The 24,911-nt window shown below is 33.0% G+C and overlaps 4 protein-coding genes across 9 annotated transcripts; 1 reads left to right on the top strand and 3 right to left on the bottom strand.

The window, feature by feature from the left end:
* Window positions 1–1,291: 1,291 nt before the first annotated feature.
* Window positions 1,292–3,803, bottom strand: LOC131665536 (proton-coupled folate transporter-like). 2 transcript variants are annotated; one of them, XM_058937465.1, is made up of 6 exons: window positions 3,526–3,803; window positions 2,846–3,103; window positions 2,418–2,767; window positions 2,060–2,339; window positions 1,798–1,980; window positions 1,292–1,716 (listed from the first exon to the last, which is right to left on the bottom strand). In XM_058937465.1, the coding sequence occupies exons 1-6, from the start codon at window positions 3,611–3,613 to the stop codon at window positions 1,499–1,501; spliced, it is 1,377 nt and encodes a 458-aa protein (XP_058793448.1). In that variant the 5' UTR covers window positions 3,614–3,803; the 3' UTR covers window positions 1,292–1,498. The 2 variants fall into 2 exon arrangements, with proteins under 2 accessions (XP_058793448.1, XP_058793449.1); XM_058937466.1 differs by having other exon boundaries at window positions 2,060–2,336.
* Window positions 3,804–10,034: 6,231 nt separating this feature from the next.
* On the bottom strand, window positions 10,035–12,064 carry LOC131665541 (E3 ubiquitin-protein ligase FANCL). Of its 3 annotated transcripts, none has more exons than XM_058937472.1 (8): window positions 11,932–12,064; window positions 11,764–11,826; window positions 11,333–11,627; window positions 11,156–11,266; window positions 10,835–11,088; window positions 10,580–10,775; window positions 10,280–10,507; window positions 10,035–10,209 (listed from the first exon to the last, which is right to left on the bottom strand). In XM_058937472.1, exons 3-8 carry the CDS (start codon window positions 11,621–11,623, stop codon window positions 10,105–10,107), a joined length of 1,185 nt encoding a protein of 394 aa, XP_058793455.1. In that variant the 5' UTR covers window positions 11,624–11,627; window positions 11,764–11,826; window positions 11,932–12,064; the 3' UTR covers window positions 10,035–10,104. The 3 variants fall into 3 exon arrangements, with proteins under 3 accessions (XP_058793455.1, XP_058793457.1, XP_058793456.1); XM_058937474.1 differs by having other exon boundaries at window positions 11,174–11,266; XM_058937473.1 differs by lacking the exon at window positions 11,932–12,064 and having other exon boundaries at window positions 11,764–11,924.
* Window positions 12,065–14,289: 2,225 nt separating this feature from the next.
* LOC131665519 (transportin-3) lies at window positions 14,290–19,448 on the bottom strand. Of its 2 annotated transcripts, none has more exons than XM_058937437.1 (17): window positions 19,198–19,448; window positions 18,723–18,926; window positions 18,417–18,647; window positions 18,216–18,347; window positions 17,907–18,127; window positions 17,681–17,829; window positions 17,464–17,606; window positions 17,178–17,395; window positions 16,956–17,095; window positions 16,683–16,874; window positions 16,364–16,602; window positions 16,153–16,293; window positions 15,864–16,075; window positions 15,628–15,784; window positions 15,385–15,555; window positions 15,187–15,299; window positions 14,290–15,112 (listed from the first exon to the last, which is right to left on the bottom strand). In XM_058937437.1, exons 1-17 carry the CDS (start codon window positions 19,312–19,314, stop codon window positions 15,052–15,054), a joined length of 2,841 nt encoding a protein of 946 aa, XP_058793420.1. In that variant the 5' UTR covers window positions 19,315–19,448; the 3' UTR covers window positions 14,290–15,051. The 2 variants fall into 2 exon arrangements, with proteins under 2 accessions (XP_058793420.1, XP_058793421.1); XM_058937438.1 differs by having other exon boundaries at window positions 17,464–17,610; window positions 17,685–17,829.
* A 441-nt stretch (window positions 19,449–19,889) lies between these two features.
* Window positions 19,890–24,772, top strand: LOC131665495 (transcriptional repressor protein YY1-like). Of its 2 annotated transcripts, none has more exons than XM_058937395.1 (4): window positions 19,890–20,443; window positions 21,901–22,192; window positions 22,272–22,535; window positions 22,616–24,772. In XM_058937395.1, exons 1-4 carry the CDS (start codon window positions 19,918–19,920, stop codon window positions 22,728–22,730), a joined length of 1,197 nt encoding a protein of 398 aa, XP_058793378.1. In that variant the 5' UTR covers window positions 19,890–19,917; the 3' UTR covers window positions 22,731–24,772. The 2 variants fall into 2 exon arrangements, with proteins under 2 accessions (XP_058793378.1, XP_058793377.1); XM_058937394.1 differs by having other exon boundaries at window positions 21,862–22,192.
* The last annotated feature ends 139 nt before the right edge of the window (window positions 24,773–24,911 follow it).

Raw genomic sequence — 24,911 nt, 5'->3', positions numbered from 1 at the left:
CGCACAAAAGAGAGCCATTCACGTTGAACACAGTTCCTCCTTCTTTGAATTCTTTGAAATCAAAAGCCGAATTAAAATGTAAATGTATACCTTGTTTTGTAAATGATAGACTTGAGATTACGCAAAAGTCGGATATCCAAGCTACAATTTCGCAACAAAGTTGGCGTTTTCTATGAATGAAAATAAAGAATCAAATGTGTTAATGTTATTTGTTAAACTAATAAACATCCAACGTATTTTAGATACGAAAATCAAATGGACTGAAGGATAATCGTGAGTACTTTTTGCGTCTGCTATCGGATTAACCGAAGAGATAACAAAATGAAGATAATAACTAAGTTATGAATTATCATTCATCAAACGTGAAAAAATTCCATTTTTTAAGTTGAATATCCGTACATTCTTAACAAAGTCACATTTTTGTTTATCACCGTATATAAAGTCATAACAGCCTGCAATTGTGCACTGTTTTATTATAGGCACAAATTATCGTGGACAGCAACACAGCGTAAGAATTGATGCACGCTGATTCATGCCGTGTTATTGTGCAGAATTGTTTGTGTGTACAATAAACCCGAGCGTAACTGTCCGCACGCCCAAAACGTTTGCAATCAAGTCCACGTTTATGTGGCATTCATTCGCTTTGTGTTATAAAGCATTAGTCCGGTAAATACCAATACATATGCTCGAGCAGAGTTTAGCTACTTTCCAACACTTGAAAGACGCGCTGACATTGCAACCTGACGATGTATTAAATTCAATCACTCGTGTACTCGGTGCCAGAGCCGAGTTTAGGCATGGGCCTACCTGGGCCCAGGCCGGGGCCCCGCCGTGGAAACCAGGCCTCGCGAACATGAAAAATATCAGCTAAGTAGGCCCCGCCGTCTTTTTGGCCCAGGGGTCGGGAAAGGTCTAAACTCGGCTCTGCTCGGTGCACCGGCACGTGTTTAAATCAACGATATTCTATATTGACGTGCACCGAAATGGGCATAAAAATCACTAGACTTGCATTTTTTTCTTGAAAAAACAAAATTAAAAGCATGCGTTATGATGTAATAAGTCATTGAAAAGTCAGGATTTATCTCGTGGAAGATATTTTTCAGTAAACAGGTTCTAATACATATCGCTCTTAATAACGACAAAACCTCAAAATACTATGTGTTTAAATATTAACGTTTAGAACGTATTTTTTATGGGTCACGTCATATTAAACGTTTAAATTTAAACGCATGGGTTTACCGTGAAATTACTATTAAATTTGAATAATTGAGTGTATTAAAATAAACATCTACGTCATCATCATTATTATAACATTAAAATAACATTATAAATACATACATTGAAGTGCAGTGTCATCTTGCTTTAATTTTTAAATTAAAATACTGGTTGCAATAAATGGCAGTTTTCAATAATACATTAACTTATCTGATAAAATGGATTTTTCTTTCAGTTAAACTTATAAAGTTAAAAATTACTCATTAAACTACAAATTAAAATACTATTCATCCATTGCACGTCTATCTGACGTACTCAATCTTCTCCATCGTCGTTCGACGACAATTGCAAGTACCACAATTAGAAGACTCAGTGCTGCCGGTAAAAACCAAACTATACAAGGATACGACTTTATGTATTTCGTATGCAATACGACGAACAGTGGGGTCGCTGCGAGAGGTCCGATCTTTTCCATAGCCGTTGTCACCGCAAAAGCTTTGCCTGTTTTTCAAGCAAAAACATATAGTTTTCATCGATATTTTAGGCGTTAAAAACTGCTCGTCAAACGTAAACTCGACTGACCAATTTGTCTTTCAGAAACTGTCTTCGATATTATACTACGAACTAAGGACGCAGGAGCCAAGCAGAAAGCTCCGATCATCGTGGACAGGTAGAGGTGCTGCCATTCCTTGGCGAATGCTTTCATGAGTGCACCACTGCAATTCGAAATGCTGGCAATTGCGATTCCCACTGTTTCCGGCAACTCTGAAATGCAACACGAGCAGATATGCAGTTCGAGGAACCTTTGGCTTAATTGTAGCTAAAAATAGAAACGCCTGCGTACGGAACATCGTCATGATCCACTTGATAAGCAGCAGCATGCCCGTCATAGTGACGATCAATTGAGTCATCGCGTACGTGGAAAAGTCCTGCAGGTTCCAGCCGAACCTTTTCGTATACAAGTAGAGAATCGTTGCGGCGCCCTGCATGTTGTCGTCGTGAATCGCGATGATGCACAGGCAGCACCAGAACAGTACTCTGTCGAATCCGTCGCGTCTTTTGCTCACGAACGCAAACAACTTCCGCAACACTGTAGGGTCAAAGACGTCTCTCAAGGAACGCTGCTAGGTGAAAAGTGTTGAAGATGAGGATCGACATCACCAAGAATAAAAATCAATTGCCGTCGACGATTGCAGACTTACGCCTATGTTGACGTAAATAGTTTCCATGAGGAAGAAATACTCGTAGACGAGTCCTAGCAGGCAAACGAATGCCGAAGTCGCGAATACGACGCAATAGCCGAAACTTTTGTAAAGTATCGGGTTGACTAGGTATCCGACGAGCTGTCCTCCGAATATAACGAAATCCAAAACACCCAGGCGCGCAGCTCGATTGTTGCTGTCCGTGATATCGGCAATGTAACAGAAGCTAATCATCAAGATCGTCGGGAAACCACCCATCACGGAAGAAATGAGAGAGGGTAAGAGGAACCAGTATATGTCGAGATTCGTATAACTCAGGACGGCGTATAACGTGTAGTAAATTATCGAGCCTGGACAAAATCAGAAGCTTCAATGTGGAAAAGACGATGGTGCAATTTTTTGAAAAATTAAAAATAATAGACTCTCACCTACAAAAGGAATCGTCAATATAGGCTTCCGTCCGTTGGCGTCGCTCCAAGGTCCAGTGAAGAGAATGATTATCATGGGAAAGAACGTTTCTATCAACGATTTCAGTACCAGAAACGTAGCTATCTGCGGCTGCACGATTTCTTGCAGAGACTTGGCAGACTCGCTGCTGCTGTTTTCGTGTAAGACAGAACACTCGCTGTCGTTCTCTATGATTCTTTGGCATTTTTTGAGTACTATGACATCATTTATCACGCTATCTGCGGACCCAAAAATCAATCAATACGAGAAGTGTGAGAAAGTTTCAAATAAAATAAAAGATTTATTAAAAGAAATGCCTCATGTGTCAGCCAACAAAACGATTCGTAATTATCGTAGATAATAAAATATTGATTCTTATGTTGACTTTGCGTGGATGCAATGAAAATATGCTGCAAATAACTTTTAAAGAATCGCACGTTATTTGTTATCAGCATAACCAACAAATAAGGAATCTTAACAATAAAGAAAGATCTATCTCAACGAGATATATACAAGAAGGATCCATACTTATTGATAATTCAGAAAGATGATATATATCTCAGCGTTCGATTTGAAATTTCGATTGTTCAAAAAATACGTATTTCTATGCCTTATTATTATTATGAATCTATGCGCCAGATATCAAATAATACGAATCTACCTGACAATGTAAACGCAAACATGATAAAGAACGTCACTGGATCGATGAATGTAATTCGCTTCCAAACAGATACTTCTAGGTTTTCCATCGTAACACTGATAAAAAGAAACACTTAAAATCTTGATAAGCTACGGAAAGAACAACTAACTTGTTGCTCATTCACGCGTATAAGGATTATATTTTTATAGCGACGTTCGAAAGACAAATGCAAGTCTTCGAATACCGTGTACAACGTTTTAGCGGGAAATTATTCGAGACCACTGCAGTTACTGCCAAGTTACGACAGAATAACTTCAGTACGACTGACGCTCACTAGGTGATTCACTCTGCCGTTCGCTCGATTATCGCCACATACACACGTCATTTTTAAAAGAAATATTTACATTCTGATTGCACGGTTCCTTATTAATAAACCTCGTTGTAAGTTTTCAAAATACCGAATTTTTATGCGTGCATAACCCAACCCAAGCAAAAGCTAGACCGGATATAGGGATATAGTACCAAACTAATTTTTTTTTTTAAATGATAGACAGAATTTCGTTGCCGATATCCACGTCGTAAGACCCCGGTCCCATAGCTACCTGTGAATGCGGACGGATACGGACGCGAATTGCAACTCTAGTAACATCACTAAAAATATCTAGTTCGATTATTTAGTACCAATACTACCGGTAGTGAGCAAAAGTAACTGTTGTTTAAAACTATAGCGCCGAACGTACCACATTTAATGTTCAAATGTCAGGTCTACAATTTACTTTTCAAATTCTCATAAATATTGCTTATTGATGAGTATGCTAATGTAAAAAAAGCTTTTGGGATGATTAATACATATCATTTATATATATTTTCTTCTTCTCATATATTCAAGTACTTCCATAAAATTAAGGCCTAATTCCACTAGTTGAAAGTCTATCAATTCTCTATCATTTGCCATCTTATAGACTGCAATAATGTAAAGGTTAGATAAGCGTTCATTAAATGTGGTACGTTCGGCGCTAAAGTTTTAAACAACAGTTACTTTTGCTCACTACCGGTAGTGTTGGTACTAAATAATCGAACTAGATATTTTTAGTGATGTTACTAGAGTTGCGATTCGCGTCCGTATCCGTCCGCATCCGTACTTATCTATAGGACCGGGGCCTAATTGGTCGAGCGTTCAAAATCGCGAAAGTCAAGTGGTTTTTATTTTAGTTTATGAATAATCAAATTTTTTTAAATAAAAAAAAATATATCATTAAAATGGATAATGTATGAAGTAGGAATGAAAGTATAACATGAATTCGATGTAATTTATTTTTATTTTATTTATTTTAAAAAAATGATGAGCCGACATCCAGCGTTGTGATTGATTGATGCTAAAAAAGAGCGTAAAATTCCGTATTTTCCTATACTTTGAAATATTATTATTATATATTTAGGAGTGTGAGATTTATATTTCACCAGTAAATTCAATTTTTAAATAATTAACATGACTAATAAACTGCAAGAATGGAAATGTGCCGTTAATAAATAGGTTTGAGAACATAGTACGTTATGTTTTGAAATTATCAGTACAAATCGTTAATTTTATAACCATCTGTATTACTGAAATTAATATCGTTGTGTTAAAATTTGGTAGAAAGTGAAAGAAAATTGAGATGTGTTTTCGAGTAGATACACACGTCGTTAGTGTACTTTTAGCAAACGAGTGACACTACAACTCGTGGTGAATTGCTGCATGTATGAGACCCCGCTCACTTAACGCTCGCAAGTTATTCAATAAATATAATTTATATATAAGTATATTTATGGGACATAAATAGTAATTAAATAAAATCAAATAAATAAAATATATTTATATAGGGGTCCTTCTATTACTAGCGCAAATATAGGCACAATTATTCATATATATAATAAAATAATGATATGGATCGAAACTCTTATTATTCTCGACTCCACTGGTTAACGACAAAGATATAAAAGGTAGTAATGGGATTGTGATTTAAACTATAGAAAAATTATTTGTAACAATAAATAAATTACTGAATTTATCTATATTTCCGAATTACGGGTAATAACCTATTCGTTAAAGAAATTATTCTTGAAACTAATTTATCGTTGGTTTAATTATAATTATTTCAAAGTATTCTCTTTATCATATTTTGTCATTTCCTCTCTTTAACAAACTCGAAAAATTATGTTTATTTATGTTTTCTTTTTTATACTTCCATAGTAAATCGACTCTTTGATGTTGACATTATTATTATTTCTTGTATAGTTTAATGGTTTTTTTTATAGAGATAAAATTTTTTTATAGATACTTCACAGGGTATTATGGTGAATTTGGTAATATAATATATCTGTAAAACAAATTATAGCATGTGATTACTCAATATCAATACATTTACATAACTCTTCAAAAATAAAATTATTTTCCATACAATATTCGTGGCTGCGTTTGACGAGCAATTTGAAATTAAGTTCTTTTAAATATAATCAAAATATTGCAGACGTACTATTCATCCTATACACATGCATATCATATTATCTGGCAACGTGCTTAATTGTTAAACACTTCGTCAGCGTAGGCTATCATACGGGACCGGGGCCTAAAGATCGGTTAAAAAAAATTATGTCTAAATGTCTCGTGCAATTGGTTAGAATTTCAATGTGTTTTTTCTTATACAACCAATTGGCATTATTAAATTTTTAAAATCGAAAAATTAAAAAAGTACATTACGATGCAAGTGCGGAAAAGTATATTCTTGTCTCGTGTACCGTTTGCGCCCGAGCGAAGCGAAAATACGGTACGGCACATGTTCGGGAAAGAGTTTTCGACACTCCGTGCGCAAAGTGCGTCTTTCCCGCACGCTCGGCAGAAAACGTGCGTTGAAAATCGCACTTTCCACACGTCGTATCAAAAAATACGGTACGGCACATGTTCGGGAAAGAGTTTCTCGTCTCGTGTCCCCTTCCACCCTCGCTTCGCTCGGGTGTAAACGCCACACGAGACCAGAATCTACTTTCCCGCACTTGTATCGTAATGTACTATTCTCGTCTCGTGTGGCCTTTACGCCCGAGCGGGAATCTCATTTCCCGTACTTGTATCGTAATGGACTATTAAAATAATTTCGCATAAACAATTAAAACCGCAAAAAGAAAAAATATATGTAAATTTGTTTTCCCTTTTAACAGTACTAGTGTTAATTAGCGCACTTCGCGCGCTCTTTCTTCCGTGTTTTTCTGTTATTTATTACATTATTTGAATCTTTTACATGCCAACTTGGAGATTCTAAGGGGTACGAATAATTCATGCTGTTTAAAATAGACTACATATATTAATATTCATTGTTGAATAAAAATAGAACTTGCACCCATTTTTTCACAAAAACTGATGAACTTATACTTATTTCAAGGTATATCCGAAAAACTATTCAAAAGATTAATTCAACCTAAAATCAATAAAGCTATTATACTATACTATACAATGCCAAACTTACATATTCAACAGTATTGATTATGGCTGCAATTTGATATCAATATGAGTAATACATTTAACACCGTGCACTTTTTGTTGTCTCTATGAAAATATCCGTGAATATTTTTCCTGGTTTAATATTGTAATAATTAGTTTCCATTATTTGCACACGACTTAATCTACTATCTAAGGATAAATATGTATTCTCTATTTTTTTCTATTCATTTTTGTTAAGTGACAACTTTTAAATTCACTTAATCCTGATTAATATTATGTATTAGTATTATGTATAATTGCGCCGCGCGTATTAGTTGTACGCGTTAAGCGCGCGTGGGCGGTTCAGTGGCCGCGTAGTAAAGCAGTAACCGCGTAGTAACACTTCCACGCTCGCGTGCCACAGAAGATCACGTACAGTGATACAGCTTGGTTCTCTTCAGAATTACGTCATACAGTTTATATTCAATTCTTTTGTAAATTTGTCTTTCTTGTTTATAATCAGTTTTCATCTGATATATATATATATATATATATATATATATATATATATATATATATATATATATATATATATATATATATTTATAAGCTATACAAGAAATGACAAAAACTGATTGACAAGAAAACTGAGATGAAAACTGATTATAAACAAGAAAGACAAATTTACAAAAGAATTGAATATAAACTGTATGACGTAATTCTGAAGAGAACCAAGCTGTATCACTGTACGTGATCTGTGGCATGTTCTCGCGATTCCTTTTATTTTATTATTATAAATACCGCTCGCGCCGACCGGTCGGACTAGCATCATACGATCTCTACGATTACATCGTATGATAGCCTACGCTGACGAAGTGTTTAACAATTAAGCACGTTGCCAGATAATATGATATGCATGTGTATAGGATGAATAGTACGTCTGCAATATTTTGATTATATTTAAAAGAACTTAATTTCAAATTGCTCGTCAAACGCAGCCACGAATATTGCATGGAAAATAATTTTATTTTTGAAGAGTTATGTAAATGTATTGATATTGAGTAATCACATGCTATAATTTGTTTTACAGATATATTATATTACCAAATTCACCATAATACCCTGTGAAGTAATTATCTCTATAAAAAAAAACCATTAAACTATACAAGAAATAATAATAATGTCAACATCAAAGAGTCGATTTACTATGGAAGTATAAAAAAGAAAACATAAATAAACATAATTTTTCGAGTTTGTTAAAGAGAGGAAATGACAAAATATGATAAAGAGAATACTTTGAAATAATTATAATTAAACCAACGATAAATTAGTTTCAAGAATAATTTCTTTAACGAATAGGTTATTACCCGTAATTCGGAAATATAGATAAATTCAGTAATTTATTTATTGTTACAAATAATTTTTCTATAGTTTAAATCACAATCCCATTACTACCTTTTATATCTTTGTCGTTAACCAGTGGAGTCGAGAATAATAAGAGTTTCGATCCATATCATTATTTTATTATATATATGAATAATTGTGCCTATATTTGCGCTAGTAATAGAAGGACCCCTATATAAATATATGTTATTTATTTGATTTTATTTAATTACTATTTATGTCCCATAAATATACTTATATATAAATTACACTGCCCGCCAATCACTTTTGCCATGCTTACCTCAAAATTAGACAAACTTGAAAGTTTTGTATCTCGGTCGGAAATCATCGTATCACAAAAAAACGCAGGGCATTTTAAAAGTAATTGCAAAAGCATATCCATTTAAGACGTGCAGAGACTTAAAAATGAAAATATGTGTTTTGTACAGTAAAAAAACTGATTAAAAAAATTTCAGTTTTTTTAACCTCGACTTAAATCAATGCCAATTTAGAACCAGGCGGTGGAGGGCAAATCGACCGGAGGGGTTCGGAGGGTAATGTCTTTCCCTTTAAAATTAGCCCGCGCGGGGTTCTATCCGATGTTTTTTAACCGTGTTACGGCGTTTTTTGTAAAAAAATAACCTTTTTTTTCAATCCTCAATTACTTCGACTTGCGTACGTTTTGGAAAAAAATGCCAAGGAGAAAAAAGTTTCATTTTGTGCCCAAGAATACGAAAATAAAGTCAAAATAAAGATATAGAGGAAAAATTTTTTTTCGGTTTTTTTAGCGCATTAAAAAAATAAAGGAATTTAATTTTTTTTTACGCTTAGTTTTAGTTTTTTTGTGATTTACTACGTCCCTAGACATTTTAAAACGAAGCGTAAAAAAAAAGTTAAATTCCTTTATTTTTTTAATGCGCTAAAAAACCGAAAAAAAATTTTTTCTCTATTTCTTTATTTTGACTTTATTTTCGTATTCTTGGGCACAAAATGAAACTTTTTTCTCCTTGGCATTTTTTTCCAAAACGTACGCAAGTCGAAGTAATTGAGGATTGAAAAAAAAGGTTATTTTTTTACAAAAAACGTCGTAACATCGGATAGAACCCCGCGGGGGCTAATTTTAAAGGGAAAGACATTACCCTCCGAACCCCTCTGGTCGATTTGCCGCATTCACAGGTAGCTATGGGACCGGGGTCTAATAGCAGGCACTTGATTTTCTCAACGGTTTCTTATGTAAAAAATGACAAGGAACACGATGGTGTAAAAATTAAAAAAAAAATATCGTTTTCTGAGATATCGTCGATTTAAAAGAACATTGTTTATAACAAAGACATAAATAAATGATTTGGTATTTTACTATTTACATTTTAAAAGTGAAACTCTTTCCGCGTCTTTTAAAAAAGAATCATGTCCATATCTTTATTAGTCTCCGAGAAATCGAATTAATAAAAAAAAGTCTGATATTTTTTCAACAGTTGATAAGTCGGCCCCTTATCAATATTTTGATCTAAAACTCTGCACAGATGTTGACCTCTGTATAGGTAACAAGTCTATTAACTTTGAACAAAATTGGTGATTTGATGTTTTAAATTGTTTGAAATAGCTAAGAATTGCCAAAAAAGCAATAGCTGCATTTTTATGTGTATGTATTTCCCTTATAATATATCTTTATAATATTTATTAAAAGTTTAAATCAATTGTACATTAATCGAAAAGCCGGCATTAGATTTGTTGTTCAATTATAAAAATGCTTTAATACTGATTTAGGTATTCAATGGAATATTGCACGATTTCAGTTCTCCACAATTGGGACAAGGACCAGATATTTTGTTGAAGATTATTTTATTTGCGGCTGTTTCTTGTAACCACTGAAAAAAATTGTTAATAAATATGCAATTACTTCATAAAACTTGAAGATCATTATTTTTTAATGCAAACCTGGAATAAACAAATAGTATGGAAACGACGTCTACATTTTTGATTCTCACATATTTCATCAGGTATTTCACCATTGTCCAATTCCATTGAAAAACAAATACAACACTCTTCATCATCTATAATACCTTGTTTCTCTACTGGTTTAAAATTTATTGGAACTTGTGGGAACTCATCAATATTCAATAATGTCAACAGATTTTCATGAACAGAATATTCGTCATCCCATTTCTGTAATATATACATATGTTATAATGGGTTAGTATTAAAAAAACACTGATTAGATGAGTTCAAAGTGGTTACATCACTGAAGTCTTCTTCAGCTATTTTATCTTTATATTTTTCAACTTCAACATCAGCCCCAACAAATTTCATTATTGGATATCCGGAAGGATCTAATGGATTAAGTTTTATATATAGTGAAAGTGATGGTGATAGATGAATTCTTCTGTATAAATGATATGGTTTGGGATATATTGGATCTATCACCCAACAATAACTAAAAATGATAAATTTTACAGCTAATATAAAATATAAAAGTTTACAAAAAGGATATACCTGTCAATTTTTCTGAGTTGATAGTAAACTCTTTCCAACATATCGACTTGTTTTTCGAACCTTTTTCTTATCTCCTTTAATGAATATGTTTTTTTATCGCTCAAAGAATAATCAGGAATATTTGGTAGATCTGAAGACACAATCCTCCAAGAATTTTGCCCTGCAGAATTGACTGTTGGCTGAACTGTCATAGAAATATCATTCATTGTGAGTTTAATTACACTGAAATCTTTTGTTGATGATAATTGAACATCCTGAAAATATTTAATACATTGAATTAAAGTTGACATCAACATTTGCAAAAATTAAATACTTTATTACTGAATATTCTTCAAGTACTGTCTCAAGTTCTTTTAATAATTTTTCTCTCATATCTGATTGAATCAGATCATTAGAAACTTGATCTGTTTCTCTTTCATTGAACAGTTTTTCCTGAAAATACAAGATGAATACATTACACAAGAAAATTCATGACGGCCATATATCTTATCAACACACAATCAACGTTCTGAGTTCTTGCAGAAAAACAGGAACTGATTCAGAACTAGATGATAGCGATGCTATTTGCTTTTTAAACTTTGGCCCAAATAAAACAGCAATATTTCCTCCAAATAGAACTGATGCTTTATCCAAATTAGGAAATGATGGTAATATCAATTTTAATTTAACTTTCTTTTCAACATTTTTTATTCTATTTGAAATTGTTAAAAATCCTATCCAAGTTACTGGTGACTTTGATACAAGAATTATTTGTGGATATTGTTTGAACATCTGATCAAAATCCGTCATCTTTCTGAAAATGAAATTTTTATATTTATATAGTATGTGTAATTCAAACATGGTTATTTTAATTTGAATATGTTAAATATGAATATCTTATTTTAAATCATCATCACAATTTTTTATTTAAAGTATTAAAAAATTAGTACCATGTATAGTTTATGTTCTTCTTGTGCAAATAAAACACCAACTTAGTTCTGTCCCCACAATTTCTATGTCCGTAAATCAAAATTACAAACAAACTATAGACAACTTGTTACCAGAGGAAGTCTGTATTTTTCACGTTACTTCAAATCAGAATTTACATTAGTATTTACCTTGCACCTTAATAAGGATAAGAATAATTACGTCTTGGCAATTAGCATCGAAAAGACGTAAGCCACTATGATCATTCCTTTTATAAGTAATTTTTCCATAAGTAGTAAAGAAAAGAATCAACGCGAAAAAGCCGGATTGGAGGGAAAAACATTACATGTATTATATATGTATACAACATACATATGTACGTACATATATCTTTTTAGTGCGTGGGGCATAAATCAGCGGTTACTTTAGTCACACGTATCGTAATACATTGTTAATATAATATACTATTGTTGACAAACGTATTGTTAATATAATATACTATTGTTGACAAACATAAACTTTGTAATCAATTGCATGCATTTCAGATTTACTTCCACTAAATTGAAATTATAACTGCTAAATTAAGTATCTCGTTTTCACTAACTATAGAAAGCACGAATTTTCTATATATTTAAATCATTCAACGCTTTACTTATTCCTCTAATTTTATTTTAAATTACTAATTTTTTTATAGTGCTAAAAATGCACATAACTACCTTTGTAATTCCCAATTGATGCTAAATATGTATTTTAAATAGTTATATAATTTTTAATAGATATAAAAGACTAAAAATCACTGCCTACAATCAGTAGTTGCAAACAAATTAAGTAACGTTTTTTGCCATCACGATGTATTCCATCTGTACTAGAAACAACCTATATAATAATATATATACACATATATTCAGAACTAAATCTTGAGGCTTTCTTACATTAGTACGTGACCGTTCACGTCACATATATATGCATCAAGTGTAAGAAAATAGAATAATCAAATATATTAAAATTAGTATTTATTGTGCGGCGTCGTTTATCTTGAAGCACGTTCGCACCAACAGGATTTTTACGCAACCCTATACGTAACACATAGTTCGAGCAACAAGCGGCCTCTTATTATTTGTCAGCACTACGAGAGAAGACACCCTTGCATTCCCTTACGCAAGGGCAGCATCGACACTGCATCGCCGTTGGTTATCAATCCAACCACTATCTCGTTCTGATTTCCTTATATAAATTTTACATTGATTTTTATTATCTGTATTAGAGAACTTAGAATTTTCGTGAGAATATATATATAGAGACTTAGATAGTTAATCTAAGTTACTTCTATTTTAATTCTAATTAAGTTTTATTTAATGATATCTGATTTTATTTCACGCTATCTTTTTGAAATTGTAATAAATTTTTAAATAAGCTCGAGTCGTAGAGTAAATAAGCTCATATCCGGCTGGGGATATTACACAAGCAATTTCTTTATAAGAGAGGTCCTTCAATTGAGGCCGTGAATTATCAGAAGATTTATACTCTATAAGTGAATCCTATTTATATACAGGATTGTGTACAAAATTTCATGTTGTTATATTAATGATTTAAAAATGTTATTCAGCTACATTTAAATTTGAATTTCTCTTTTCGTTAAAAATGTTATTCAGCTACATTTAAATTTGAATTTCTCTTTTCGTTGTCTGTATAAAATCATGGAAAAAGGCAAGTTTCGTGTGCTTATCAAACATAATTATTTTCGACGAGGTAAATTAATCAACGAAACTGAACGAAAATTCGGAAATGTTATAGAGAATCACCTCCATCGCATGATTAGTTCAAAAGTGATTTACTGAATTTCATTCCGTTCGGCCGTAAGAGCACAAGAGCGTCTTGGTCATCTAAAAGAGATAATTATAATACTTAGGAAATGATCAATAAAGTTCATGATATTTTACTTGCCAATTATCAATTGAAAGTACGTAAGATCAGTGAGGCTAATTTCAGTAGGATACACATATGGTCCACATGAAACATTTTACATGAAATGTTTAGACATGAGGAGGCTGTCTGCAACATGGGTCCACGTGCTTGCACATAGTTGATAACAAGCAAGCTCGTGCGGTAGTGGAGTGGAATATACTCTAAATCCGTAGTTCGTCGTTTAAGTTGAAAGAATTCTTAAAAGTTTGACTAAAATCTTTTTATATTTAGTAATCAATCTTTGGCGTTATTAATTTCAGATCGAATTCGTTTTTGCAAATTTACAAATCGAAGCAATTAAAAAAATACTTTTATTAAAACTGTGAGTGAGATGTAACTTGCATAATTATTTTTAAACTGTATGTCAAACATTCAAAGATTCATTTTACTTTATAGTGAATTGGAATTTTCACCAACATGCTATGAAAAATATTGTAAAAAATGAATTTGAATCTGCAACTAAACAAACGAATTTCAAATATAAACATAAGAAAGTGTGATATACCTATTGTTCTAAATAAATCATATTCACGAACAATGTATATAATTCAATAAAAATACCTTTGTTTCAGATAGTATAATTCTTTATTGATGATAGGTATTATTCCTTGAGCAAAGGAGAGAAATTGTACATAAAAAATTTTTTTATTTAAAACAAAATATTTCAGAAGAGAATTTTTCATTTGATTAATAAAATAACTGTTGAGATTTCTAAGTTGTTTCTTTTCATCTTATAGCATGTACAACATAAAGCTGTATTAGCAGTCAATAGCTAGCGAGTATTTTACGAAAATTTACTTTGTTTAAGAAATCTTGTTCAATTTACATAAAGCATACGGTAAAAAAATGTTCATTAATCATGATCAGTTATTTGAATTTAATAGAATAGAAAAATACGTAATTAGTCATCAAACGACTACATATTCAAATAACCTATAGTCCAAGCATCACAGGATTCAATGTACACTGTCAAACACATTGTTTGCACTTGTTTTTTTTTACATTTTTACAATACACACATCGGCTTGGAGAACATCACTTGTCATAAACGTGTCACTCTTTATGCATATAAAACTTATTGCAATCGCACTATAAAAACAAGAAATATATAATCAAATAAGAAAAACGAATCTTACATTCGTTTTTAGTTTCGACAACAGACTTGTATCCGTTTGAAATAAAACTTATATTTCGTCTGAACATTTTACTACACACCCAGAATAGTAAAATGTGTAATATCTGACAATAACTCATTGCTCAGGATTACCAATTTGGTAATCTTATTGAATTACAAAACTTGTAATTATCTCTTTTGAAACCTGGGTTTAAGAATCGTTGAAGATAAATCAACGATATAATCGTGAAAAATATCGCAAGGCGTGAGCCACTTGCTTCGGATTTTCAGCCCTAAAATATTGAAAAGTTATAATTGATAAACAGTATCGAAATAAAAAAACTTCATAAAAAATGATTTTACTTACCCTACGACACTGCTGTGAAATTCCGAAAGTTGTTCTGGTGTTGCAGCTGGAGACACTCCTGTGTTTTCAGTTTGCATTTGATGTAGAGCTTGTCTCAACCATTCCGACATCAACTGTAAGTCACAAATATAGTATATTCTCCAAAAATTCAGCAGAATCATTCTTTTAAATATTTTAAACATTATCTTTTTTATTTACCTGTTGATTAGTCAAAGACAACTCAATTAAAACATCGGCGACATCAGATAGCATGTACGTCGACAAAGAAAATACAATGGCATGAATAAGTCTCCAAACTAATAGTTGTCCTTTTTCATGAAGAATATTATTTTGAACGATTTGACGCCGTATAGTGAAGTCAGATTTATTCTACAATCAAAATATATTTATGAATATCTACATTACGTATTCAAACAAACAAATAAATGAATGAAAATTTACCTCGCCATATCGACCAGTGTGGATTAATTCATAAAAAAATTTCATGACCGAGGCATTAGCATCTCTATGATCTAAACTACAAGCCATTAAAGCACAATCTACTATGTTGCCTATCATAGAAGCATGTAAAAATGGTACTGGAGTTGTTCGAAGAAACCTGGATAAACAGATAAAGGTCATTCAAAGTACTTTTTATTGTAAATATCGAGATTAAAATTAATTAAAAAATAAATTACCTGGAACACAGCCTAAATAAATCATCTACGGTATCAGGATGATTTTTCAACCCATCAGTTTCTTGCAAAATAGAAAAAGCAGGACCAATGAAAGCTTCTAACATTCCTAGTAACCCAGAAACATACTCCATGTCTGTACCAAATACATCAACGAGAATAGATCCAAGATAAAGAAAACAGCTATGTTTATGAGCTGCATATAACTCAATGATCTGAAAAAAAAGGAAAAAATATTATTGTCATATAAATTTTGAGTAATATGAATGACAAAAAATTTCGAGGCATTTACCTGCTTGACTAAAGGCTCTAAGAGATGTGCAGAATATTTCTCTAGGCGACGAACGATAAATTTTAAGCAACGACAACACCTTTCCATTATTCTTGCATCTTCTTGGTATAATGCGTAAGCGCTCGATATGACTGGCCACATCTAAGTAGAAATTATTAAATGAAATTTCACTTCCAAAAAATTGAAAGATATCAGGGCAAATTTTTCTTACTTCATTAGCTGCTGCTGTACAAGGATGAGTATCATTCATATCATTAACTTGGGGACTTGTATACATAAAAATGGAGGATAGCCTATCTAGCCACATGACAGGATCGGCTTTACTCCCTCTCTGAATAGGTACTCTTTCTTCTATTAAATGACATAAAGGTCTTGCTTGGAACCAACAAAGCTCCTTCATATACCTTTCAATTTCATCTTTCGGTAACTCTGATAAAATTTTAGCAACACCTGTAAAGTAAATTAGATATACCTGAAAATCTATTTCAGTGTAAAAAAATTTGGAAATAAAAAGAACATTTAATTTGTACCTTGTAGCAAATTTATAGCAGCATCACTTCCAATCGCAAAATTGTCAAGACAACGTGCGATTTGCATTAATCCTTGAAAATGTGATGCCATATGCAGAGGGCATGCTGCACAAATACTTTGCAATGCATTTGATGCTGCACTTCCTAAACCTTTTTGGCTCAAACAGTTCAACAGAAAATTGAGTGTTGGTTCTAAAATAATTAGAGACAATTTGATGAGAAATAATATTAATTCAAATCTTATTATTGTAAAAAATTAATTCTCTGCCATACCTAATGACTGTGGATGATTGTTTATCCATTCACAAAGTTCACCTAATAGAAGAATACTTGTATGCTTAACAGCTACATGAGTGTTTTCAGGTAAATTTAAAATAGCTTCAACTACTTTTGGCACAACATCATTTTCTTCACTAAAATGTAATCATCAGTTAAAATATTTTACCAATAGCATATTACATTTAAATTATACAAATACTAGGATATAACACTTACGGTAAAATATTTTTAGCTACTGCTACCATAATAAACAAAGCAGCCTCAGTCATTTCCCATGTAGGTGCTTGATTTTGTGGCCCAATCCCAACTGTTAATGTAGAAAACATTTGTCTAAAGCAATGACTACTTCCAACGACAAAAACTACATCTTTTATCAACTCGAAAACTTTAGCTCTAAACTCAGCAAAACCACAGCCATCTTCGATTAAACCAAGCTATAAAATAAAATTTTAATATTATAAAATATCTTTCAACAGTTAAGTTTGAACAAAGTAATAGTTACATGATCTGGTTCCATCTGACAATGCCGACAAAGAGCATTGATAAGTCTTTCTATGTAAGGTTTAAAGACACATGTAAGGTCATCACTGTTTCTTTGATAAAGAATTTCAGATAACCTGTACCATAAATTGAACGTAATAACTGCTACCTGAAAATCCATTTCATTCTTAATAAATTCATCAAAGGAACATTGATAAATTCATGTAATCAAGATATACTTGCTTCATAATCATGGTGTCCAACACATACTAAAGCTAAATCTAAAGCTTTTATCGCATAATGATGTTTACCATCATCAGATCCATGTACAATAGTTTCTAAAAAGGTTTCTGCCAATTCAGTGAAAATGCGACAATAATTGATCGATCTGCAAAAATGTATTACCAGCTATACAAATCTCATCTAAAAAGTTGAATAATATTTTTGTTTGATTCACATTCTTACTTGTCCATATCTTCATGAGCAACAGAAAAATGATAAGGCTGCTCTAAATTCAAGATCCATGCAAACAGAACCTTTTGTAGTTGCTGCAGTGGTAATATTGGCTCTGCAGTATTGGGATCTCTATTCCTTAATGTATCTTCCTCCAGTGTTTGTAAAGTTACTGATATAGTGTCTGAAGCTGCTTCATGCAATACAGATCCAGATACGTCATTTTGTAAAACCTACAAATGAACAATATTACATTTATTAAACAGTGAATAATATATTTATAAACTTACAAATCAACTGTATGGTTTCAATTTTACTCACGTCAAATGCTAATGCTATAACATTAGTAAATAATGAAGCAGTCAAAGTTATAGCATGTATAGTAATCCAGCTAGTTAAACACCTCAAAACCGTGACATAAATTTGAATGTCATCTTTTTTACAACATCCTAACTGTAATTAAGAATTTTGTTTAGTAAATAATCATAGAGTTGTAAATAAAACTGATAAATAAATCATTACCAAAAATTCTAAAAGAGAATTTCCATGTGAACAAAAATGACTAACAATCTCTTGTCGGCGATTTGTTCCAAGCCTAAGAAAACGCGAATGCACTTCTTCAGCTAAAACTGTCAAAATTTCTAACAAAGGCCACAAACTTGCAGGGTTGTTTCCAAACTTTTGTATTAGATCTATTATAGGATTTTGCCACGTTGGCATTTGAAGTATCAAATCAGCTAATGCTAGACATAACTAAAAAGCACATTATCGTCAGATTTTTCTGCTAATAATAGCATACATGATTTGAATAAAACAATGATTATATACCTGAGTAACTATGATTGCATTTGTATTTTTGTTAATTTGCGATATGTGATCTAAAAGTGAATCTCTCAAGGAAGTATGAGATTCTACTGGTAACTCATGAAAGGACAATTGTATCTTGGTACGCATAGTTTGTGCAGCAAAATAACATGACTCTAAGTCCTTTTTTTGATGGAGCATCTCATCTGCTATTTTCCATGCATAAACCTGAGCAAAGATCACAGTAATTAGGAAATTAATTTAGTTTTGATATCACTCATTTAATAGAAATAAACTTCTTCTATTTTAAACGTTTCTCTAGAAAAATCTTACACTACTAATTTAAGTTAGAGGTTATGACGTCTAGACTCAAATAGTCAGTAGTTGTTTGTTTACGACAGAGAAAAAATGTCTATATTTCAAATGGAACATGTTACAATTTGTTATTAAAAAAGAATGATTACTTTTCGAAATATTCGTAATAAACAAGAATATTCACCGATTTTTGAAGATCGTTCAGATACTGCGAAGCTCTCTCCTTTTCCGAGGGATTTGGATTTTTGTACAGCGAAAATACAGCCTGGTAGACTGTCTCTATAGAAGGTAACGAATTCATGTTTTGGCAACGATAACTATTGTATTTTTCACAGAAAAAAATAATTATAAAATAAACTGACGTTGCCGGGGATCTAACGAAACACACTCACTCACAGTACACACACACAACAGTAAATGAATCCATGATTGCCGTCGTGCGTCTCCGAGCCCAATGGGCCGCCCGCCGTCGACAAAAATCCGCGGCTGCGCGGCTTTCAGTGTGTCAATCCGCTCAACAAGCTTACAATATTCGCCACTACACTCAATTTGTACTAGTTTTATTGGCGCCACTGGTCCTTGCAAAGGTAGGAAACTGCTAGTTTACAGATTTGCGAACTTGATTTAGAGTTTTCTTCCCAATAATTTCAAATTTAGAAAAATCAAAGTGTTCCTTTTTAATATTTATATTAGTTTTAATTTTTTTAATGTTTTTAAGATGTTTTAAAATAAAAAATTAGGTCATTTCCAAGGTTTTGTTTTGTGGAGTCCACTGTGGTTACGTCACGAGATGTCAGCAGCAGTCGCGCAGAACAGCGTTTGCACTTTGGCTGAGATGAGATCGCTGTGCGCGCTGACACACACAGTTGTGTTGTGTGTTGCGTGGGCCAGTCGCTGGTTAAAGATGGCGTCGGTAGGCGACATTAATATGGCGTCCTCGGACATGATAGCCGAGGTGGAGATCCAGCCGGATATCCAGGAGGTGGAGATAGAGTCGATCCCTGTGGAGATACCGTGTGACGACGAAGAAGAGGAAGACGACGACGTCGTCTCGGCTGAAGAACAAATGATCACTCTGCAAGCGATGCCCGAGACAGGGCGCGAAGAGGAGATCATTTTGCAAACTCAAGAAGAAATTGTCGGCGGTGATCCGCTTGGAGTGTACGACCAAATACCCGTGCCCGATCAGGATGACATTTACGTTGAATCAAGTCCAGGGCCATCTTCTCGAACGACCTCATCGGGTAAGAAGAAGGCTAGAAAGAGTGCCGCTGGCAGTCAAAGATTCAGGCCTGCACCACCCGAGCACGCAATCTTCACCGAGATTCCTGGCGAGGCGAAGGCTAGGAAGTGGGAGCAGAAGCAGGTACAAATCAAGACTCTCGAGGGAGAATTTTCCGTAACTATGTGGGCTTCTGGCACGGATGATGGTAAGTCCCTTTTTATTTTTTTCTCATTTGTTGCTCAAATCTTTCTCTTTCTCCTCTCACGCGCTCTCGTGAAATGATGATCGTACGTTGACACGGAGCATCGGAAAGAGGCAAACGCACTTCCGGTCGCAGCGACTTAATCGATCGCCGTCGACAATACTCCGGTACGCGCAGCGGGGACGAATTTTTATTGTTTGTTTTGATTCGGGTGGCCGTGTTGTTTTGCTATCGCACCGCAACACACCGGCCATAGCCAACCGTGTGCGCAGCCATGTTACGAAGATGGCGATCACCAGGATGGCTCTCGCAGCATCCACCGCCAGGCATTCCGCCATGTTTGCTAAATCGCGGCCCTGTCATGGCGTCACTTGGAGACGACTTTCTTGATACCTTTTCACGCTATTACTCGTGTAGTCGATGCATGCATAATCTTTTCGCGGAATCGCAATAATGATTGATCGTATGTCATGATTAATTTTGACTTTTTACTCTGTAATTCTGTCCCAACAGTTGTAATACTTGCAAAATATTTCGACTTTTTCTTTGGTTTGCACGCTGTAATGGTACTTTTCAATAATGTAGCGTAAAGCGGCCTTTAAATATTGTAGTATAGGCAGCTGTGGGTTGAATACAACGTTGCCACATTTGAAAAGCTTAGCGTTCTTTTTTGACATTTATTTATAATATTTGAAGATTTCTTCGGGATTAACGTCTATCCGATCAATCACTGTCTTCTAAATATAGATATCAGATCAAAATTCAAATTAACTTGAATTTTATATTCCGAATGTTCCGTTTTTGCTAGTTTCATTTTATGCAATAAGTACAATTGTAATAAATAAATACTAATGCTTGATAAAAATTTAGTTTTCAACAATTAAAATTACTCGAGATTGGTTATTCATTTACAATTCGATATTGGATAATATTCTTTAATTACATTAACTCTGCTGTTGATCATTATAAGAATTACTTCAATTTCGATATTAAGGCATTATGTATTGCATTTACATTTTTATTTATTTTGGTAACATTGCAAAGGAAATAATCTTGCCTACAGGAATAAATTTTACAATAACTTATTCTTTGATCAGTTATATTTACTGATGTTCAAAATAAATAAATTATTTTTAAATAAAATTATTTTTATTAAGTCTTTTATTATTTATCATTGACAATTAGATTATTTCCCTATGTTCAAGATAGTCACTCTTGGAATTGCAAAAGATTTATAAATAATTAAGTTGCAATATGATTGATGCAATTGACAAACTATTAGTAAATGAATGATCAAACTGCCTTGAATAATGATATTACTAATGCTACATTATAATTGCTATATAAACTACGTAAAAAAATAAGCAAAGAGAAGACTGCGGTAGTATTTGTTTTGGTTTGCTTGTTTGTTGCTGTTAAAGGAAGTGTCCTATTAGCGTCTCATCTGGTGGATGTTCCAGATGAGGGCTCCAATCCAGAGCCTGATCCGGATTATACAGAATACATGAGTGGTAAATCCACGACAAAGTTGAACCATTCGGGTAGCTCAGTCTCCGATGGTATGCCAGGTTTAGATCTTTCCGACCCCAAACAGCTAGCAGAATTTGCTAGGCCTGGTCATAAACTGAAAGTCCGAAAACAACCAATTATAGATGGTGTCGAGCGTACAATTGCATGTCCACACAAAGGATGTACAAAGATGTTTCGTGACAATAGTGCAATGCGCAAACATCTGCATACTCATGGTCCACGGTGAATTAACATTTTTGTTTTTCTTCAATAACGAATATTATTTTATAAAAATTATTAATGTTGAACAAATTATTTACAGAGTACATGTATGTGCGGAATGTGGAAAAGCCTTCGTAGAAAGTTCCAAGCTGAAAAGGCATCAACTAGTACATACTGGAGAAAAGCCATTCCAGTGTACATTTGAAGGATGTGGCAAGAGATTTAGTTTGGATTTTAATTTGAGGACTCATGTAAGGATCCACACTGGTGACAGGCCATACGTTTGTCCATTTGATGGTTGCAGTAAGAAGTTTGCTCAATCAACGAATCTGAAATCACACATACTTACACATGCAAAAGCCAAGTAAGTTTTATTTAGTAATGCAATGTATTTTTTGCACAATTATACTTATGTTCTTTTTGTTCTTCTATCTCTCTTTTCAGAACGCGTAATACTATTGGCCGACAAGTACAACAGATTCAACTGCAGCAGCCACAATTTGTTCAAGTGGAGGTAGCCGATGTGGACAATCAGCAGTTCATCGTCTACGCTGATTAGCCCCCTTCACCGGCTTAATCTCCTTAATGTGCCCCATTAATAAATTTGGTAACTTTTGATTATCAGCTCAAACAATGTAAATATTTGAAGAAGAAAAAAAGAAATACGGTAACAAGTGACTGATTGAAGGACAGGTGGTTTGCTGAAGATGACTTATTTTAAATGATTCGTTCATTTGATTGTATTAATCTACGCTTAATAACGTAGTAAAGAAATACAAACGGAGACCAGAGTTATAAAAATTATGTAAGGAACACGGAAAAAAAACAAAAAAAATAAACAATATGAAAAAAGAAATTTATGAAGAATTGTACATGGGAAGCTCAGATTTTAAAAGTTCAGTGATGATTTGTTTCTTTTTCCAGATGGTCAACATTAAATTTTTAAAACTGAACCTTTCGTTATTATTCGTCACTGAAGATTTAACCAATTTCAACGGCGGGCGCTATAATGCGTTTCGTATTTCAATTTTTCTCGTATCGAATGTTAAGGTGTGTCCTAATGCGTGGCTCGTTATTCACGACTGTATATATTAATAAGTGAAGTAAAGTATTGTATACGGTATATTTTCGAGAGAAACTCAATGAAGAACTTTCAGCTCAGAAACTTTTCATCTGTATACACACATACACAAAACATGTACACACAATTTTCAAAATGTAACTACGCAAAGACACTGTGTTTAATAGTAAGATCGTATCACAAACTTTACGACTTTTTTCACTATCTCGCTTAGATAGAAAGTTGCGAAGTTTGCTGTCGCGCGGCAGAAAGTGAAGAGACGTTTATTACTACTTAAGTGTGTATCAATTCTTCAATGGAAAAACTGATAATGTGCGAGGACCTCGACTGTATATTGTTTTGTAATTTTTACAATTTAATTTTTACGAGTTAAGAGATTCGTCAAAATTGTAAATTGAGGAATTATGCTATGAACTCACGAATTGTGTACCTCTAAATTTTCTGTGTTTATTATAACAATTTTTTATTAGTTTATTATAAAAAAACAACAAAAAAAGAACATGCTAATGTTTGAATATCACCAAAAAATTGCTTGAAGCCATATTTTCCTAACTACTAATTAAGAATTTTTTTGTGTTTAAGATAGGTTCTAATCTAATTCAATCTGGAGAGTGCGTTAGATTTAACGATACAAATATATATTTCTTTAGAAAAAATCAAGATAAAAAAATCCCGTAAGGTATATCTGTCTACCGACCAATGATTTAGATAAACAAGCTTTCATACACAGAGCAATATACCATAATACGTCCGTAAAAATTTTAAAAGCTCTCGAGCAGCATTATGAAAGTTTGAAAGGCAAAATACCGTAGAAACAACCGCTGTGAAACACAGACGAATTATGGATTTCATTTTTCAGTTTTTGACTGTGCGCAATTAATGAATATTCAGGCAAACGATGCCTGGAACGTCATCGATTTTTCAACAATTTAAAAAGACACGACTACGCCCGTTTTAAGAGCAGTAAATGTCTTGCTAATAAATGATGATGGTTTTTGTTGATGCGTCGAAGGAAACGGATAAAAGAAAAGAAATTAAACTGGCAGACTTGGCCTATTGTTATAGAAGTGAGAAATATTTTTAAGGAACTACGTAAAAAACAAATAAGAGGGATGCTTTTTGTATACTATCACGGTCGATTTTACTATTATTTTCTTTTTATCATTTACATTTCTTGTAGAATGTATAACGTGTAAGTCTTAGGTTCTTGTATATCATTGCATTGCATTTATTACATTTTTTATCATAACAAATCGGCTTTATGAAAATTAGCAAGTCGATCAAAATGTTTTCTCTAGGCATTCTGAAGGCCTAGTGTTTTGTGCTCATGTAGTCATATCTGTAAGGAAAACAAGACATTTTTTGCCGGCAAAAATTCACAAAACAGCAGTCATTTTGAAGAAAAAAATAGAGTACGGTTTATTACTCGGCGACGTATTTATTATTTAATACTATATACCACTGTCGATGCTGAATGGTAACGTTAAGTTAGTCAATTTATATGAAAAAACTGATGAATGAAGTAAAATACAAATATTCTATAACTTATTAGTTTTTCTTCCAATATCCTACATTTTAATTTACTTATTTTTGTTTTTCATCATTTGTGCATAAATCATTTGTCTTTTTATAGATTTGTTGTAATTTTTTAGCTTTTTT

The sequence above is a fragment of the Phymastichus coffea genome, unplaced genomic scaffold (assembly GCF_024137745.1).
Source record: "Phymastichus coffea isolate CEN01 unplaced genomic scaffold, Cenicafe_Pcof_1.1 PCOF00052, whole genome shotgun sequence".
NCBI classification, from domain to species: Eukaryota; Metazoa; Arthropoda; class Insecta; order Hymenoptera; family Eulophidae; genus Phymastichus; species Phymastichus coffea.
Note: the sequence above shows the minus strand (reverse complement) of the source record. Positions and strands in the feature narration are given on the sequence as shown.

Coding starts and splice junctions, on each gene's coding strand:
- LOC131665495 (XM_058937394.1), top strand. CDS start 19,918: ATGGCGTCGGTAGGCGACATTAATATGGCGTCCTCGGACATGATAGCC. Junction 20,444..21,861: donor GGCTTCTGGCACGGATGATG/GTAAGTCCCTTT, acceptor TTGCTGTTAAAG/GAAGTGTCCTATTAGCGTCT. Junction 22,536..22,615: donor CTTACACATGCAAAAGCCAA/GTAAGTTTTATT, acceptor CTCTCTTTTCAG/AACGCGTAATACTATTGGCC.
- LOC131665519 (XM_058937437.1), bottom strand. CDS start 19,314: ATGAATTCGTTACCTTCTATAGAGACAGTCTACCAGGCTGTATTTTCG. Junction 18,348..18,416: donor ATTCTCTTTTAGAATTTTTG/GTAATGATTTAT, acceptor TCTTAATTACAG/TTAGGATGTTGTAAAAAAGA. Junction 17,096..17,177: donor GTAGCTAAAAATATTTTACC/GTAAGTGTTATA, acceptor ATTACATTTTAG/TGAAGAAAATGATGTTGTGC.
- LOC131665541 (XM_058937472.1), bottom strand. CDS start 11,623: ATGACGGATTTTGATCAGATGTTCAAACAATATCCACAAATAATTCTT. Junction 10,776..10,834: donor CAACTCAGAAAAATTGACAG/GTATATCCTTTT, acceptor TATCATTTTTAG/TTATTGTTGGGTGATAGATC. Junction 10,210..10,279: donor ATACTATTTGTTTATTCCAG/GTTTGCATTAAA, acceptor AATTTTTTTCAG/TGGTTACAAGAAACAGCCGC.
- LOC131665536 (XM_058937465.1), bottom strand. CDS start 3,613: ATGGAAAACCTAGAAGTATCTGTTTGGAAGCGAATTACATTCATCGAT. Junction 3,104..3,525: donor GTTTGCGTTTACATTGTCAG/GTAGATTCGTAT, acceptor TTGGGTCCGCAG/ATAGCGTGATAAATGATGTC. Junction 2,768..2,845: donor ATTGACGATTCCTTTTGTAG/GTGAGAGTCTAT, acceptor GATTTTGTCCAG/GCTCGATAATTTACTACACG.